The sequence below is a fragment of the Lepidothrix coronata genome, unplaced genomic scaffold (assembly GCF_001604755.1).
Source record: "Lepidothrix coronata isolate B3197 unplaced genomic scaffold, Lepidothrix_coronata-1.0 Scaffold25, whole genome shotgun sequence".
Classification (NCBI taxonomy): Eukaryota; Metazoa; Chordata; class Aves; order Passeriformes; family Pipridae; genus Lepidothrix; species Lepidothrix coronata.
In genome coordinates this window covers 3,766,338-3,785,649 of record NW_016690205.1, presented here as the reverse complement: position 1 = coordinate 3,785,649, position 19,312 = coordinate 3,766,338, and the positions used below count along the sequence as shown (strand labels likewise).

At 46.8% G+C, this 19,312-nt stretch overlaps 2 protein-coding genes across 3 annotated transcripts in view; both read left to right on the top strand.

Moving 5' to 3' along the window:
• Positions 1-15: 15 nt before the first annotated feature.
• Positions 16-8,743, top strand: METTL10 (methyltransferase like 10). Of its 2 annotated transcripts, XM_017809347.1 has the most exons (7): positions 16-79; positions 1,697-1,762; positions 2,291-2,405; positions 2,959-3,070; positions 5,554-5,661; positions 6,520-6,736; positions 7,508-8,743. In XM_017809347.1, exons 2-7 carry the CDS (start codon positions 1,702-1,704, stop codon positions 7,633-7,635), a joined length of 741 nt encoding a protein of 246 aa, XP_017664836.1. In that variant the 5' UTR covers positions 16-79; positions 1,697-1,701; the 3' UTR covers positions 7,636-8,743. The 2 variants fall into 2 exon arrangements, with proteins under 2 accessions (XP_017664836.1, XP_017664837.1); XM_017809348.1 differs by lacking the exons at positions 16-79; positions 2,959-3,070 and adding an exon at positions 754-838.
• Positions 8,744-17,004: 8,261 nt separating this feature from the next.
• Positions 17,005-19,312, top strand: part of FAM53B (family with sequence similarity 53 member B) — a 44,076-nt gene continuing 41,768 nt past the window's right edge. The window contains exon 1 of the mRNA XM_017809339.1: positions 17,005-17,045. The gene's annotated coding sequence lies outside the window, so the exon portion shown is untranslated. The remainder of the gene's footprint in view (positions 17,046-19,312) is intronic.

Genomic DNA, 19,312 nt, shown 5'->3' with positions numbered 1-19,312 from the left:
CGGCCGCTTCCGGCGGCGCCGCGGGGCATCACGGGCAGTGTAGGCCCGAGGGGCGACGGAGGCCCAGGAGTTGGGGCGGGTATGGAACTGCGAGTCAGGAATGATTGGGTTTGGAACACACTCATGGGAAGGAATTCTTCCCTGTGAGGGTGGGGAGGCCCTGGCACAGGTTGCCCAGAGAAGCTGTGGCTGCCCCATCCCTGGAAGTGTCTAAGGCCAGGTTGGACGGGGCTTGGAGCAAACTGGGCTAGTGGAAGGTGTCCCTGCCCGTGGCAGGAGGTGGAACTGGATGGGCTTTAATGTCCCTTCCAACCCAAACCATTCCATGATTCCATGACACACACACTGTACCAGGAGGCGACTCTGCAGCGGTGCCGTTCATCACTCCTATTTTTTACTTAAAACACTTCGCGGAAAAAAAAAAAAAAGTCTTGTAAAAGCAGCCACGTTTCTGAAATTTGAAATTAATAAATATTGAAAAGCATAAACCCGTCCCAGGACGGTCTGGATTGCAAGGGACCTCAAAGATCATTTACGTCCACCCCCCTGCCACGGGCAGGGACACCTTCCACTATCCCACGTCGCTCCAAGCGCCGTCCAGCCTGGCCTCGGACACTCCCGGGGATGGGATTTGAGGGGGTCGCACCGCGCACACCCCGCAGGGGTCACACAAACCCCCCGATTCGGGGCGGGCCGATCCCCCCTCGCAGCGGCACCACCGAGCGGCTCCGCCCGCCCAGAGCGTCCCCGCGCTCCGCCCGCCCCGCTCGGCGGTTCCGAGCATGGCGGGGCCCGCGGAGCAGCCCTTCGTGCCCTCGGTGCTGGGCACCCGGGAGCAGTGAGTGCCGGGGCAGGGACGGGCATGGGAGCCAGGCGTGAGCCCCACGGGCGGGGCGGGGCGCGGAGCGACCCCGCGCTGTGGGAGGTGTCCCTGCCCGCGGCGGGGGGAGCTGCAATAAGGGAGCGTCCAGGTCCCTTCCGGCGCGAACCGTTCTGTGCTTCGTGTATTATTTTATTTATACAATCCGTAATTATGTAAAGTGGCGCTGATACATGGAAACAGCCTTCTCGCCCTTTCGTAAAGTCATGGAATGGTTTGGGTTGTGGAAGGGACCCTTAAGACCATCTCGTTCCTCCCCCTGCCATGGGCAGGGACACCTTCCATATATCCCAGTTTGCTCCAAACCCCGTCCAACCTGGTCTTGGACACTTCCAGGGGTGAGACAGCCAAAGCTTCTCTGCAAAATCCATTCCAGCCCCTCACCACCCTCACAGGGAAGAATTCCTTCCCCACATCCTCTGCTCTCTGGCACTGGGAAGCACTTATCCTGTCCCTCCATCCCTTATCCAAAGTCCCTCTCCAGTTCTCTTGGAGGCCCTTTAGATACTGAGAGGGGCTCTCAGGTCTCCCTGGAGCCTTCTCTTCTCCAGGTGAACACTCCAAGCTCTCCCAGCCTGGCTCCAGAGCAGAGGGGCTCCAGCCCTCGGAGCATCCCTGTGGCCTCCTCTGGACTTGCTCCCACAGTTTAATGTTCTTCCTGTGCTGGGGAGCAGTATCTCACCACCTTCACAGTAAAGGATTTCTTCCTAATATCTAGCCTAAATTTCCCCTCTTTCACTTTTTCTTCCCCTCACTCTTTAAGTATTTCCCAGTATTAACTGCAATATCCTCTCTTTTCTTCCTCCCCTACTCCAGCTGGGATGCTGCATATGAGAGAGAACTGCAAACTTTTCAAGACATTGGAGATGCCGGGGAAATCTGGTAAATAAAATAACTCCTACTGAGTGTTTCTGTTGTTTCTTGATCAAAACAGACATTGCAGAAACACAGTCAGCAATCCCGTGGGTTGCTGACAAAAGGATGGGGAGTTTTAACATTGAAGCCACCAGTTCCTCTCTTGCTCAGTTTTGCAAAGCAGGTTTCTCAGTTGCACTTGGACAAAGTGTCATGACACAGAAATTGAGCTGGTAGTTGAGGTGTACATCACTAAAAAATTTACTTTTTATCCCTGAGCTCAGGTTTAACTACACAAGCTGCCCTTGCTGCTCCCTTTTTTAATATGTGGGTGATATCACCTCCCAGAGTTGGGTTTTCAGTGAATCTTAAGGCCATGGGATTAATTTTATTTTGAGAAGAGCAAACATGAACTGTGAGCTGTGGCAGTTGTTACTTCAGTAACACTAAGAGGGGCTTTGCAAAAGCTGGAGGGAGCGAGTGATGACATAAATTTCCTGTACCTTACGTAGATTTTTTTGCTGTTTTAATTCCCTGTGCCCTCGTTTTACACAGGTTTGGAGAGGAAAGCGTGGTGCGCATCATCAGGTGGCTGGAAAAACACGGCGTCCCCCTGGACAGCTCTGTGCTCGACATTGGAACTGGGAACGGTGTTTTACTGGTTGAATTGGTTGGTGTATTGCAAAGTTTGTGTATTTTTTATACAGAATCAGAGCTCCAAACGGAGCAGTTAAAATCCAGTTCTCACAAGTGACAGTAATAATCCTGGTGAGCTGTGGGCTGTGTGAAAGACACAGAGAGTCAATGCTTCAGGTTCCAAAATTTACTTTATTTGAGCATCCCTTATTTTAACTTTACCTTTGTTTCCCTACACTTAAAACTGCATTTCTTCCCATTGTTGTGTAAACTCCTCCAGAGAAGGGAATTAAGTTGATTAATGCACGAAGTACCCTCATGTGCAAAAGCAGACCCTTTGTCTGCATTCAGTTCTGGTAATAAAACTCATTATTGATGTGAAAAAGTGGGTCAAACCAAGGGCTTCTAGGTAAATTACTTACAAAGTAACACTACTTTTCAAGAAGTGTCCATTTCTGTCAGAGTGAAAACTCTGGTCAGATATGTTCTGAGGTGTTACAATGTTGTTTTACAGTGATACAAGATATTTAGGAGTTCCAGTATTTTTTTCCTGGTTTTAATTGATTTTTTTGTGTGTGATACTGCAGGGCAGTTGGTAAAGGAAGGGACTGTCATACTTGCACAGCTTCTATTGTTCTGCATTCTCCATTGACTCCATTAGTTACTGTAGGAATTGAAAGGGCTGGAAGTCAAAGTCAGGTTTGTAATGGAAATTTTTTCAACATGGTCATTGATTTTAGAACACTTTAAAGCCTTTATGGGGACTGGCTGCTACACCACAGCACAGGGGAAGTTATGTCATCAAAAACAGAAACAGCCCATCTCATTAAGGGAAATTAGCCTAATAATGATGATTATTAAGTGCAATACTAGCCAGCTCTATCATCATTGAAATATCCAACAGAAGTTTTATAGTGACCCCACTTACAAATAGGAAACTGATTTTCATACTGTAATGGGAAAATGACAGCCTGATAGCTTTTAAAAACTATTAAACTGCTGTAAAAGCACCCTCTTTCCTTACATTAAGCACCTCAGAGTGCTGTGGTTGCTTTTGTAGGGGAATTTTCAGTCCAGTTCTCATTTGAAAAGTGACTTCAAAAATTATATTGTTTAGTTTTGCTAAATAATTCAGGATCTCACTTGCTTAGTTCATTTAAAAGACTTTTTTTTTTGTTAATGTGTTAGCTGCCAGGCTTTGAAAATCAGATTGAGATTCTTTTGAAAATGAAGTTGGGATTCTTTTGGCAAGAACAGCAGCTACTGTAGGACTGTTCTACCACTGGAGCTGGACTCCATAATGGGATAGAAATGGCAATACTGGAAAAGACTCTGCCATGGAAGATATTAGTAGCACCTCTCTAAAAGGGAACTACTTGAGACTACCTAAGTACCACATAAATAGGAGCCCTTTTTATATGTGAAGTAGACCATGGTCCTACCCCTGTTAACTTCAAGGATGTGATAGGCTGGATTGAAGACATAATTCTTTCGCCTCTTCTAAGGAAATGTTGCTGCCACACAAAGCTCTGATCTTCTCTTATTTTTATGAGCATTGTGGCAGCCAACAGTATTGAAAATATTGAAAAGCTTCTCTGGAGCGAAGGATGTTCGCCCACGTTGGGATGTCTGTCTGGCAGCAGCAGAGGCCCAAGCACAGGGCAGAGCTGATACCATTGCAAACTACCTTCTGCTCTTTAACCTGCCTCTCCAAGAAGCATCAGAAGAGTGCCATAAATACCACCTTCAGGGCAGGAGTCCAGCTGCAGGATGGCACGTGAGGGAAGGATCCCTTCCTGTCACAGTCAGGCCCTACAGGTTTAGCAGCATTTAGTGTTGTTTATCTCTAACCTTTCCTTCTCTGCCCTGGAGACTATAGGAGTGAATGGGAACTCCCTGCAGTGACTCAAGCCCTTCCTTTCCAAACAGAGGAGCTGTTGTGGGAACTACTCTTCCACCCCCAAGCCTTCAGCACAGGCATCTGAGGAAGCCTGCTTTGCTCTGGGGAGGAACGTGGGCAGGAGCCTGAGCAATAAGCTGTTCTCCATCACATGCAAACAACACTGTCTTTGTGTTGAGCTGCTGCTCAGTTCAGAACAGCTGGTTAGCACTGAGCTCACAGGCCTGAGGGGCTGCTGGAAGGAGGAAGGACTGTTGTGAAAACTCCTCATAGTTTTCCTCGCTGTTGAGGTGTCAGCCTTTGGAACAAGTAGACACGCAGCTGGTTGCTTAATGCCAGTTAAGGTCCATGTGTTTTTCCATATTAAAAGAAAGGAAAGCCTCCTCCCTCTCTGTGCTGTGACAGCCTGCAGCTGGCCATAGGATTGGAGCTCTTGCTGTTAGGTTTGGGTTTAGACAGGCCGACTCACACACGTGATGTCCTGAGCTGGTCCCTTCAGCTTCTACCTCGGAGTGCAGAGATGTGTCCCTGTTCCCCTCCCACGTGCCCAGCTCCACCTGGGTGCCCACCTGCTTTGCCAAAGGGTTGCTGGGACCTCACTGCCCGAGTTCCCTGAGCTGGGTTATCGTTATCTCCTCCAAACTTAGATTAACAAAGTCTCCGTATGCTCTTTTATGTGATGCATAACCTGCCTGAAAATTGCTGATACAGAGACCTTGCAGCATGCAAATAGTTGTATTCAAATAGGCATTTAGCATGAATAATTAGAGAAATGTATGATTTTGCAGTGGATTTGTGTAGTAGTGTAATGTATTACGTGGTTTGGCTCTTACAGTTTGGGTTATAAACCAAATAATTGCTCAATCTCAAATGTTATGTGTCAGAGAGTATTTTTTTCCTCATTTTGAAGCATCTGGCATTGTCACATGTTCTCATCACTGAAAATTCCTGTTTTCTAGCTTACTTTTGGTGCAGATAAGAGAGCCTGTTCCCCTCCAGGGTGTTACTTTTCACAGTTCTGCTCAGTTTTCCACTTGACATAAACCAGCTTTCAGTCAGCAGTTCTTTTGGTGAGGTATTTAGGCAGAGTGGACTTACTTCAATTCATTCCTCAAGCTACTTAGCTCTTGTAAAGGTAACAGGTATAAAAATGAGTAAAAGCTGGGTTGTTTTTTTCCTGTCAGTAAGAGGAGGAGAGATGAGATGGATTATAGATAGGGAGTATACTCCCTGGATAAAAAAATCACTAGTGCACTAATTAAGATTCTCTGATTCTGTCTAGGCAAAGTCTGGCTACGTGAATCTCACAGGGATTGACTACTCTCCTTCTGCAATACAGCTTTCAGAAAAAGTAAGGGAGAAAGAAGGGATGTCTAACATTAAATTAAAGGTAAGTCTTGAGAGAAAGTTTACTGAGGAAATAGAGAGTAATTGAACCCGAGATTAAATGACCTAATTGATATTCAGACGTGCTCGGGGTACTAAACAAATGATGTCTTTTGACATTCATTTGTGAAAGAACTCTAACCTAATAAATCTCTGTTTACAAGAAGGGTTTTGGTCTTTATTTTTGTTTTCTGTTTGTAGCAGTCATTAGGGCTAACAAGATTTCCCTGCTTGGAGCAGGAGCAGAAGAGTGGCTCACCCTTTGGGAGTTCTATATTTTAGCTGCCACATTCTGAATTTCAGATTTGAGATAGAGGAAGAAATCCTTAAATGATAGATCCCTATCAGCAGCTGTGCAGCAGGTAGTTTGAGAGCCCTTGCTGGAGCAGGGGTAGGACCAGATGACCTCCAGAGGTCCCTTCCAGCCTCAGCCATCCCATGATTCTGTGACTGCCTGTAATTCTGAGCTCTCTGTCTGCTGTGCTGTTTTATTCTCCAGCTCTGTACCTGCGTGATGGTTCTGTTCTTGTGTCAGTTGTAAAATCTCTTTGTGGCAGGCACTGTCTGTTCTTCTGCATTTGTGCAGTGCCAGGCACGTGCCAGGGATCAAAGTACAAATTATGATTTATAGACTGAACTCCAAGTGTGTTAGTTTGAGCTTTAGATTACAGCAAATAGATCATCACATAACACACAGAGAAGAAAGGAGCTTCCATAGCATTGAAAAGGCTGTGAGTTACCCCTTCCCAAGCACACCTATTGTCAGGTTTGAAACGTTGTATTTTAAAGTCTTGCTTCGCATTAAAGTTTCAGGAGCTGCTGAGCAGAAGATTGCTTTCACAGCTGTAGACTTCTGGTTTAGGTGGAAGACTTCCTGGCCCCATCAGCTGAACTGTCAGGCTTTGACATTTGTATTGACAAGGGGACTTTTGATGCCATAAGCCTCAATCCCGACGACGCGGCGGGGAAGCAGCAGCAGTACGTGAGATCCCTGTGCAGGGTGTTGAAACCACAGGGCTTTTTCCTCATCACGTCTTGCAACTGGACCAAGGAGGAGCTGCTGAACGAGTTCAGAGAAGGTAAGCAGCTGAACAGAACCCTCTGCCAGCTGAGGGTTGTTGAAGGATGGGATGAGTGAATTTTAATGTCCGTGTTAGCATATTGACTTTCCCAGATCAGGATTAGAGAAGGTAAAGAGATTAGTAAACGCTTCGGCCTGTCTTCCCTCTGTTTTCCTCTGGAATTGCATCTCCTGTGCTTGCCAGTGCCAAGGTGCCACGGGAGGACGGGTTCTGTTACACTTTGGAGGTTGGGGCTCTCAGTGTAATTACACTGGGAAAATGTGTACCCAGATGATACTTTTTTTCTTTGAGTCCTTTATACCATACCGAAGTCACCCTTCTGATTGCTTTGGGATTGGGGTAACGTTGTTACCCATGTTTAGAGGAACTGGCGAGTCTGTGACCTTTTGTGTCACCTCCTCAGCTGCTCTTCTGATCCATCGTAGAGTTTTTTTACGTGCCAGTCACCTCCTGAGTCTCCTGCCTGAGACTTGAAACTCAGTGTGGATCTGAAACAACCATCCCTTGTGAGGAACTGAAATTACTGGCAAGTTCTCATCTTTTCTGCCATTAATTTGTGCGAGTCAGCCAGCTGAGGTTTTTATTATCCATGGAAGAGGTTCAGCTGTATAAAGCAGTGGTGCAGTGCAACGATACAATCCTATAAACTCACAGATTAACTGACTTGCAAGTTTTCCAGACAAATAAAGAATGGTTTGCAAAGGGTTATCCAAGAGGCGAATAAAACGACTTCCTTCTAATAAAAGCATTTTAATTTCTGTCTGGCAGGATTTGAAATTCTGGAGGAGCTGCCAACACCCAAGTTTTGCTTTGGAGGAAGAATTGGAAACAGTGTAACAGCATTGGTTTTCCAAAGGAAAAAAACGAGGCCATCCATCTTGGACAAATTAGATTAGATGAGAAAAGTCTGAACTTTAAACCTGACAGAAAACCTCAGACACGTGTGTAAATAAATGCTTTTTGAGTGCACAGTAAAATACTCTGTATGGAACTCTAAGGGGCTATAAAACATTGCCCTAGAAACATTTCAGCTTTGCATAACTTGCCCATAAATTTTGTCCTTGCTACAACCTCACTTGTTTTAGGGAAACTGCATGTTTGGGAGTGAGAGGGAAATAAGACATTCTACATACAGGTAACAAATCTAACTGAATGATGTTTGTGTTTGGAACATAAAGGTTATCTGGTATTTAATTTTAGCATTGGTAATCAGTGACCAATAGAGGCAAAGGTATTCTACAAAGCAAAAATCTCATTTCTCTGTTGTGCATTTGAATAGGGAACAAGCTTTTGCTATGCAAGTGCTTTAATATTAATTAAATTTCATATTAATTAAGGCACTTATATTAATATGTATTAATATTAATTAATTAAAACCCTTAATTTTTTTTCTTTGGTGAACGTGAATGTAGCTGTTAAGGAGGGAAATTAATACAAAAACCACAGCACTTGCAAAAAAACGTCTAGTCAGTGCTTTAAATGCAGATTTTCAGAGGTTCTCATGCTCAGCGTGGTTCTGTCTCCACTGAAGTAGCTCAGCCTTTTTCCCACAGAGGGAGTGTCTTTGAAGTCTCGCTTGCCTGAGTGTGTTCATGCCTGGTCAGTTATTTTCCCTGGTCTCATAAATACATAAAGGTGGGATGTTACAGTCTTGCATTCTCACTGGTGAGTGACATGTGCCTCCTTCATGATTAATTTTCTGTATAGTAATGTCTTAAGAGCCACAATGACCTTAGCTTTTCTGGTGAATTTCTCAGGACAGATTTTAGCTGCATAAATCCAAGATAATTCAAAGCATAACTATCCATTCCTTGTTCATCTTTTTTAATATAATTTTTAAACTTCTGTGTGTGATCTTTTTGCCTAATTTCTTTGCCTTTATTTCTTCTGCTGTTTTGTATTCTCTGAATATTAGTGTTGCTTGAAAGGCAGGAAGATGAGATTTCTTCATCCCTTGACAAACCCATTCGCAGGTGACAATAAACTTGTTCTTTCAAAAATCAAGGAGGCCCTGTTGGGCAATCAGGTTTTGTTTCACAGGCAAGGTCATGTTTGCTTATCAGGGAATTGCTTCTCCTAATTTCCACAGTTCTCCTCGTTCCCAGGGTTCAGGAGATCTTTAAGGGTCAGTAAATGCATCTAGTCCTTTCCCAGGACAGGAATTAAGGCATTATTTGCACAGTGGTGAGTCCTCCCTCTGTGATCCAATTGTCAATATCCTCAAGGTAGGAATCCCAATTCCACATCTTTTTGCAAAATGGGATATATTCCATTGGAAGAATGGTTTATCAGCAGTGGTGAGCAGATGTAGTCCCTGTGAACAGTTCTTTGCATATTTGGTCAGGCCTGAGTTCCTAACTCAAATGCCAAAACCAAGGGCTTGTTACCATTTGGGTAACTATTGTAGTCCTGTGTGCTGTCTCTGCCCAGCAGCCAACTGGAATGATAGGAAATGTAACAGGGAATCCAGACAGAGGGGGTTTTTTGGTACAAAAGATTCAAAGTACACTCCTGATAACACCCTCAATAAAAAGCCTGTGACATTTTTGTAGCTGATTTGGCATCAGGTAGAGCTAATGCAAGGAAATTTTAATTGTCAAGGACTCTGGCAGGATGTGTTTAGGGCATCTGTTTTATTCCCATCTGTAATTTTTGCTAATGAAGGCATGATGTGTGTTTAATCATGGAATGAAAATAAAATCCTGGCTGTCTCGGATTTTCTTTTAATCAATAAGTTGGAATCTGACCATTGATTCACACTCCATAAGATATGTAAAGTTAAGGGCAAGTATTGTTTTTCCTCTTCATAGGATTGATTATTACTTTTTCTTCTCCAGGTAGTGTTTTTATACAATTCGTAAAGCAAAAAATAAGCTTCCTAAAATTGCTTGAAACTAAGGATTTCTGCATCTCATCTGTAGTTTGCATATTCCTTCTCAGGCCCAAGCACTCTCAGGTCTCACTGGAGAGTAGAAAAATGCTTGTAAAACATGTTTTAGGAGATTTATTTTAAGGCAACAATTACCAAAGACTTACTCCTTAAAATCTGCTCTGTTGGAAACCTGTGTTTTGTGGATAATGGAGTCTAGGTAGCAGCTCAAATAGGGACTTAAGCAGTGAGGGTTTTTTTGGCTACTAGGATTTGGAAATGACATGTCCTTGATTTGGGGCAGTTCATCTTGCCAGGAGGTTCTTGATGGAGGCGTGATCTCTAAATGTTGATGCATTTCAGTGAAAAAACAGCTGAAAAAGAGGCAGAGGAATAAGCAGTGGGTTAGGAGGGGTGAATATTTGCTGGAGGTTTGGCAAGTGCTTCATGATGGTTCCTGAAGGCTGGAATCTTCATGACTACACAGCTGTGTGACTCTTGGTTTCAGCTGCAACGCCGGACTACGGGAGAATAAATGCAGCATTTAAAACGCATTTTCCTCCTATTGTTTCGCTATCTGAAAACTCTGTATGTGATTTCACTGTCAAATATGAGGTTTGTGGGTAGTAAAACTAACATCTGCCATGGATCTCGGAGGTGGTTGAGCCCACAGGCTTTTCCTGCAGGACCGAGTTTAGGCTGGATGACGCTGCGGAACTGGCAAACCTTTCTGATGGAGTTTTGCATAAAACGTGGGCAGAACAGAGAGGGTTTGTGTTCCCTTGTTCATTGAGAGTGTGCTGAAGGATGGAATGCTCTCAGGACTGACCTTTTATTCCAGAGAGATGGGAGATGGCTTTTAGTGCCTAAGCTCAAAGAAGCAGCACCTCCACCAACATCTGTGCTTGGTGCAGCTCAGACATCTGATACCCAGCTCCTACTGCCTAGCAAACTGTTCAGGGATTTCTCTTTTGAGGTATTTGCTGGGAGAGGCCATTGTATTTGTTGTTGGGCTTGTACTACTGAAAGAGCTTGGAGCATTTTACCCTGGAATTTTATGGGGTGTGTCACGAAAGTGAATTGTCAGCATGAAATACCTGAGAGAGGTGACCAAGCCATATTAATGAAATAATTACTGATCTGAGATGTCTGATCTAAGAGAATTTCTACACATGGGACTCTGCTAGAGTGTGAAGTAAATGGATTCTCGAGACAAAAGCCTTTGCCTTTTCAGCATCACAGTACTTTCTTGAAGTAAATACTCTTCTAATCATGTTTATACAAATTAAGGAGTGAGAAATGCCAGACTTGAAAATTGTGACACAACTCAATGAACAGAGAAAATTCAGATGGAAGGTTAATATTCCCTTACTCCTTGACTTCCCTTTTGGTGACCAGCTTGTAATTTATAAGAGAGGATGTTCATTTAACGGTCCTTAAGGAGCAGGAACAGTCCTAGAATGCCAGAATGGTTCGGGTAGGAAGGGACCTTCAAGACCATCTCGTTCTAATCCTCTGCCATGGCCAGACACACCTTCCACTATTCCAGGTTGTTCCAAACCTTGTGCAGCCTGGCCTGCAGTCCTATTCGTCAACTGTTTTGTAAATGGGGGTTTTTTGTTGAGTTTTTTTGAGGCTTATGAGATATAGAATATTGTGTTCTTGAAACTAAGTATAATTTTGTGATGTAACATGAAGAATTTCTGAGAGCTACATTTCTTCTTCTTTAAGAGCTGTTGGGTTACATCAGAAACACCAACAGAATTATGGCAGCTGCTTTTGCAGACAGGGCCAGCAATGATGAAGCAAGTAATTACAGGCTCTCTGTCCCATCAGGAGAATATTTCTTAAAATCATTATTGAGAGCATCAGATTGAAATAACTGTTTGCATGATGGGCTCACCTTCTCAAATTTAAATCTGGTGTTGCAACACCATTTCTGAGATCTGGGAATAGCCAGCTGCCTTGATTGTATCGTAGGATTTGGGGTACTTAACACCTACAGCAAAAGGAGGCTCAGCTTTTTTTTTTTTTACTTTGTACTTTTCTAAAAAGGAGCCTTCAGGTATTTGGGATTTTAAACCTGCTGTTGCTGTTTACAGGAGAGCTCATTAGACCTGAGCAAAGAAGTGCATGTCCCACCACACAGGTCTCAGGTGTCAGTCTCTGGAGAGAAAACAATGCTCTCTCATAGCATTTACATCGAAATTATTTCAGTTCTGCAGACATTTCTGGTGCAGACTCTGACATCTGCGAGCCTGAATGGGCAAACAAGGGGATGAACAGCAATCCCTCCCTTAGAACGACTGGGTTTGTAGCCAGGTGTGTGGGGTGAAGCCAAGTGTGCAAGGAAGAACAGATAGATACTTGGGAAGCTCCAAAGCTGAGCTGACACAGCTTCTTTGGAGTTCTTTTATGCCAGGACGAGTTCTTGAATAGCTTTTCTGGTACATTAGGCACAGCATGCTTTTCTCCATCACTGACACTGGCTTCCATGTATTTCCACATTCCAGGAATGCACTGGCAGCACTGAAGCCATTGTAAGGAAAATCTGCATGTATATGTACTCTGCTATGTCTGTTCTACTGTGTTCCAGGGCGCCTGGTATAAGGCTGCCAAATTTTATGTTATTTCATACCAGACAAAATCTTTAAGTGTGGTATTTAGCAACATACAGCAAAATTTTCAGTGTTTTGGCACTGGGATTGCTTTCCTGATCTTGGCATGCCGAAAGGTAAAGAACACAGCTTGCTACAACAATAACTGCTCTATTTTATAGGCCCTCTAAGCATTTTAACGGATCGAATCGTCTCCTGTAAAATATGTGGAGAGCACTTAAGAAATAATTGGACCAGGGCTCTGCATTGCCATACGGAGCTCTGCCTTTGCATTCCCGTTGCTCCCTGCCTTTTCTGGGATAAGAGGAGGGGGAGACTGCCCTTCACAGTGTTACCTGATCCAGGGATGAAGGGGTGCTACGGATGCCTTGGAGGGGATGGCTCTCTCCTGTGCCTTGGCTGGAAGTACATTGAGCATGACCCAACCCTTGTGGGTAGCAGCAAAATTGAGGAGCAATTAATGGCTACCAAGGGCTTTCAGTGAAAGGGGATGAGGTGTTATAGCCTCGAGACAAAGGAGGAAAAGGAACGCTGGCGTGTTTTGTTTAACACAAGCAAGGGAAAAGCCGACCTGCGGCTTAATTTCAATTTGTTAGGGAACAGTATAGCTTGAAATGAGCCCATTTTTATGTTACTGGAAATTAAACTGAGTGCTGTCAGGCAAACCAATTGCTGCCAGGTAGCATTATAAATCCTGGATAATCACAAATGCATAAGCCCATGCTGGAGAGCCAGAGCTAATAAACACCAGTGAGGGAGCAGAAACAAACCTCAGCACAGTCCCTGCAGCAGCCAGGTATTCATGGACAGCATCACATGTCAAGCTGAGGTGGGAAGAGTGTGCATACAGTGAGAAATCTGAACTGCTGGTGGGGTCGAGAACTGAGATTTGAGCAGAAGGATCTAGGCTCTTTCACGCCAATTTGTGGTGTTAATTAGCCTCTCCGGCTACTCCTGAACTCCATGGGTGCTTATCCAAGGTAGGGTGCTGCTTTGGGGCATGTCTGCAGCTGCCTTGAGCTTTGTGAATGATGGACAAGTAACTCTGGGCTTATCTTAAGCCAATGCAGACACAAACATGGTTGACAAAGTGATAAGCACATTCAGGCAAGAGAGAGGTTCACACATGTCTTTCATGGTCTGTTTATTTTATCCATCAGCTGTTTCCATTGCACCTTCTGTGGGACAGCCCGGAGCTCAGCAGTCATGCCCTCTGACAGGTGGGAAGGGAGGCAGCAAACACAAAGCTGTTGCATGTGCAGCAAATAACCTGACATCAAATAGGATTTTTAACTTTGGTGGAAATCCCATTGTATGTCAAATGTAATTAGAACTGCACTCCTCATTACAAACCTCTGCACAGCAGTGGTTCAGTTGTTTAGGTATCAGGTCTCAGTTGGTATCAGTTGTTTAGCAATTCAGTACTTTCTGACCCAGAGCACATCGATCATATTATGGAGATGTGTTTGTTCTCCGGGTGTGAAATACTTGTTAAAAAGTACTTGTGCTTGCTGTTATTTAGATTTTGTGAGTTTCAGGAGTTCCCCTGTGGCCTCTGAAGTTGATCTCCTTTTTGTGCTCTTGGAGACCTTTGGTGGAGCCAAGATGTCCCTGTGAGTACATGGTACCCAGCACAGCTGGATGGCTGGGACATCATCTGACTGGGACACTCCGACTTTCTGGCCTTGGGCAAGTCCCTTACCTGTATTCCTTGTCTAGCAGGAGAGGCAGAAGGATAAACCCACAAATAACTGGGATTGCTCCAGTGCTTAGGACAGTGCAGAGTTGTAGGTCATGGTGAAAGGGACACTTCTGAAATTATTAGTAAACTTGGTTAAATATGACTCAAATAACAACGAACTGGAGCAGACAGTGAAGCATTGGAAAGGCTACATGGAAAGCAGGCTGCAATCCTGTGAGCTGGCAGTGAAGGAAATGATGTTTATCCACAGGGCTTAGCATCGCTACGTCGACATGTCTAAATGACTTGGACCCCAGAATCATTTCAGAAGGACCGTGGAGATCATTAGATTTTTCCCTATCCACAGTTTCCATCTCCCATCAGGAAGGCTCCTAGTCAGTGGGTAACAAAAGTGCTGACATCCAAGACAAAAACACAAATTAAATCAGCTCAAGAGTTGAACTGAATGATTTTTCTGTCCACGACAACTAAACTCTCTTGGCCAGTTTTTTAAAGCTTGAAAATTATTTCTGTCTTTTCCCCTTCTGACAAAATCTTCTGCACTGCCCAGAGCAGGGAGCTATGGGCAGTCTTTACATTTCAACAACATTACTGCAAATAATATCTGTGGAAAACAGGTTTGTGCTTCAGCAATAGGCTTTCACGTGTGCTGGGAATGCTCTACAGCCAGCTCATCTGTTGGATGAGAGGCAGAAAATGCTGGGTTTGGAGCGAGCTGCAGGAGCAGACAGAAAGCAACTTTCTGCTTGAGTCTTGGAGCCCAAGGCTGCCACGGGAATGGATTCAATTACACTCTGAGCTTTATTGCTGAAATATTCCACTGGGAAGCCATAAAAAAACATTTTCAAACTTGATTCCCTAAGTTCTGGAAAAGGAGTTAGCAAGTGTTTTATTGCTACCAGCCTCAACACGTGATAAGAAAAGCAAATACTGAGTGGGATGGAGGAGCTTGATGCAAAAGCCCCTTCACATCATCAAACCCTTCTCCCTGTTTGTCGCCCACTCAAACCAGCCACTCCTAATTTTATGTGTACTGAGTACGGAGCCACTTTTGTTGAGATCAGTCCTCGCTGTGTTGGTGGGAGCTGCTCCCTCGTTAAATTTCCACCCGCTGCTTCTGCTTACTTACCTCTTTCTTCTTAATTACATTAAACACTAACTGATAGTCTTCCTCAACAGTTATTTGGTGTCCTGGGCTGTGCAGCAGCAAGGCAGGACACCCAGAGCACTGCTGAGTTACCCAGCCAGAGCCTCCCTTGCTGTTCCTGCCCTTACTTGTCCCCACATGCCATCCCCAGCGGTGTGCCCGGCCATCCAGGCGGGCGGATGAAATTCAGCCCCAGATTCATTCCTGATGACATCTGTGTTGTCTACTCACATATGTTTAAGATTAATGTTTAGGCTCTGTTTTGTAATGAGTTCTAAATCTTCCTTTTAGCTGTCATGTAGTTTCCTTGTTCGCTAATTACGCCCGCCCTCGGGAGGAGCCCACGTGCTGTGTGCGGTGGAGCTTGGGTGGATGGAAAATGTTATTGTCAGAGCACATCGCTCCTAAAGGCCATCTCCCACGTGAGACCAAGCAGATGTGCCTCTGGATGCTGCTGGAGGACCCATGGCCACCTTCACTCCTGCAGTATTTTGCTCAGCTTGTTCTGTCAAATCACAACCCCCTCCCAAAATACACGCTGGAAAAAAATTCCTGCTGAGAAGACTTGGGGGTGCTGGTGAATGAGAGGCTGGACATGACCTGGCATGAAAGGTTGTGCAGCCCAGAGAGACAACTGTGACCTGGGCTTCATCACAGGCAGCAAGTCAAGGGAGATGATTCTTCTCCCCTATTCCACTCTGGCGAGCCCTCACCCTGTAGTAGTGCAACCAGCTCCGGGGTTTCCAGCACAGGAAGGACATGGACCTGTAGGAGTGAGTCCAGAGGAGGTCACAGAGCTGCTCTGAGGGCTGGAGCACTTCTGCTATGGAGACAGGCTGGGAGAGCTGGAGTTGTTCAGGCTGGAAAAGAAAGGGCTCCAGGGATACCATAGAGCCCCTTCCAGTGTCTAAAGTGGCTCCAAGAAAGTTGGAGAGGGACTTTGGGCAAGGATCTGGAGTGACAGAACAAGGGGGAATGACCCCAAACTGAAAAACAGTAGGTTTAGGCTGGTTATTGGGAAGGAATTCTTGGCTGTGAGGGTGGGGAGGCCCTGGCACAGGCTGCCCAGAGAAGCTGTGGCTGCTGCATCCCTGGAAGTTTTCAAGGTCAGGTTGGATGGGGCTTGGAGCAACCTGGGCTAGTGGAAGGTGTCCCTGCCCATGGCAGGGGGGCAGAACTAGATCGTCTTTAAAGGTCCCTTCCAACCCAAACCATTCCATTATTCTATGAAAAATGGAGAAAAATTAAGGAGTGGGATTTTTTTTACTGAATCCCACCCATGGGTGCAGCGGTGGATGGTGAGTACCTGTGATGTGCCAAAACTTCAGCGCTACTTCCCATTGCGGGGACCGGACCTTTCCTTTCGTGGCTGATGGAGCCCAGCTCTTCTTCACCTCCTCCTCCTCCCCGGGCCGGCCGTGCCACCAGGAGTCACTCTCGGCCTCCGAACGAGCCGCGGAGCCCCACGCGAGCCGCACCCGCGGCATCCCGGCTGCGGGGCCGGGTGCGGGCAGTGATGCCGCGGGAGCGCTGCCAGCGCCAGCCAGGGGACCCCGTCGGGCAGAGCCTGATGGCCGCACGGAATCCCCCTTTTTTATCATTTTTGGACTTTTTCCTCCCCCCACACGCTCTTTCCGGCCATGTTTAACCCCTGGGATGTCCGTTCGGGGCGGCAGCCGGGGGGGTCTCCCCCGCCTTCCCTCGCACCGAGCGCTCCGGTGCGCGGGTCCCCGGGGCGGGCGCTCCGCAGGTGCGGGCCGGGCTCTGACCGCGCTGGCTCCGCTCAGGAAGTGACAAGAGCATTTCCTCCTCCTCCTCCTCCTCCTCCTCCTCCTCCTCCTCGCCGCTCCCTCCCTCCGCCCGCCCCGCCCGCAGCAAGGCGGCGGCGGCGGCGGCAGCGGAGCGCGGTCGGAGCGGCGCCCAGAGCCGGCCCGGCCGGGCCGCGCCGCCGCCACCACGGGAAGCGCCCGGTAAGCGATGTCCGGAGCCGAGCGGGGTCGTGCCGTCCCTGGGGGGTGTCGGGGAGGGGGTGGACAAAGGGCGACGGTGCGCCCTGCCCGGCCCGGGGCGGCACGAAGGGGATGGGGGGAGGATGGTGGTACCCCCCGCCGCTGCCGCATCCCCGCGGAGCGGGCTGGGGGATGTCCACCTTTGTGCCGTCAGGTCTCGCCCGCGCCGCGGTGAGCGGAGGGCACCGCGGAGAAGCCGCCTGGGCGCCCGGAGGGAGCGCGGGGCAGTGGGGTGTGTGCCCGGAGCGGCGGGGCGGTGCGGGATGCTGAGCCCCGGCCGCCCGCCCGACGTGCGGGCAAGGGCGGCTCTCCGGAGTTCGGCGTGCGGGGAGCGAGCGCTTCTCTTCCCATCGGATTCCTCTGCCTTTGCCACTGGAATTTCTTCCTGCAAGCGAATCAACACGTGCTTTCCTTTCTCTGGGCCGAGAGTGATGTTTAAGGGGGTTGAAACTCGGATGCCGAGTCTCGAGTTCTCACGGGGGGCTGCAGACCAGAGGAGCCGTTGTTGAGCATCCCTGCAGGGATGCTCTCCCAGGGTAATCGCACACTCTTCCCACTGTGCCACGCTTCAGATTTCATTCTGGTACGTGCGAGGTGGCTCCCGGCAGCAAGGGAGAGGGACAGACCTGCCCCCCGGGTGGGGGGTCTGGAGCATCCAAGTCCGCTGCGGTGGGACACGGCAGCTCCTTACTGTGTGAAGTGTCCTGGCAGTGGAGTTGTCCTAGAAAGTCCCTAAGTCTTGTTTCTCCATTCGGTGATGTCAGATAGTTCAGGTTCTGCGGTACGTGAAGGTTTCGCGTACAGCTGGATGCAAAGATTTCATGAATAAGGGTTTTTTCCTCAATAATTTTAATTTACTTGACACAGACTGAGTTTGTAGCAGCACGGTGCCTGTCACTGAGCAGTGCCACTGCCTCTCAGTGCCGTGCAGTCTCCACAGACGCTGGTGTACCTTGGCAGCTCATCCCCTCCTTAGGAAATCCTCTGGAGTAAAAAGTAAGCGTAATTTGTTATGAAATAGGCTGATAGACGAAACTTCAGTTCGCGATTGAAACCAGATGTGCATATTTTCCTTTTGAATCCTCAAGCAATAACGAAAGTCTATTTTGACAGATTAAAAACTACTTGCAAATTGCAGAGGTAGCAGTGCCTTGTGATAATCCAGTAAAAACACAGAGTGCTATGAGCATCTCTGCCCCGGGTCGGGTATCTCTGAGCACAGCAGATGCTGCTGAAATCACAAAGCCCAGATTCCCTTGGCCTGCCTCTGACGTGGGCAGAAATGTTTACCAGAGCTTGACTGAGGGCTAGAAAAAGAAATAAAGAAACCCCAAAACAATGTAGATAATGTTTCTAGGGAAAATATTTGGGGTGGGTCATGAAACAGATTAATTAGTGTGATAGTAAAAAACCTGAATTTCAGAGCAGCTTGTTCTGTCCTTACCTGTTGCGGCTCAATGCAGGTTTGAAGAGAGTTTCTGATTTATTTCTTCTTTTCTGAAAGTCCTCGTGAGCCTGAGAATGCTTGCAGTGGTGGGTGTGCTACACCCAGCTCTGGCACGGCCGAGTTCAGGGGTGCAGGATTAGGGCTGTTCACCCCGTGCTGGAGGCACTTTACTGGGAGAAGGATGCAGCCTCCTGGCTTTCACAAACTGGGGGGGGGGAAACCCAGCCAGAACAACCTGCAGTGGAATTGCTTCCTTCCGTCCTCTTCAGAGGAGAGGAGGATGCCCCGCCGAGCACGGACACAGGGAGCACGGCCACGCGTGCTGGTGGTTTTGCAGCTGAATCCCTGTCTCCAGACTTTCTCACTTCCAGCTTAAACCCAGAGGAGGGAGGGAAACTTTTGAGACTTCCAGCTCTCCGCAGGGCCAAGGTGTCCAGGAACCACATTGGTTATAGAAAGCAGATGGCCTTTTGCTGCAAATGCAAGACTTAGCATAGAAAATCTGGGCAAATCAGATAATTGATTTGTGTGAGTGAGATCCAGATTTTTGTATATGGAGATCAGGCAGACTGTGGGACAGAGCCAGCACCAGTGTAGGCTCATTTTCAGGTATGGATACCTGCATAAATATATGCATATGCATAAATATGCACACATGCAAATAGGCAAGCATATACCAATATAAATCCCCAAATATGCTTTGGTTAATTATATGCAATTAATATTTTTTCTAGTATCAAATGCTTGCTTTATTTTTACCAAAAGTACAGGTAGAACGAGA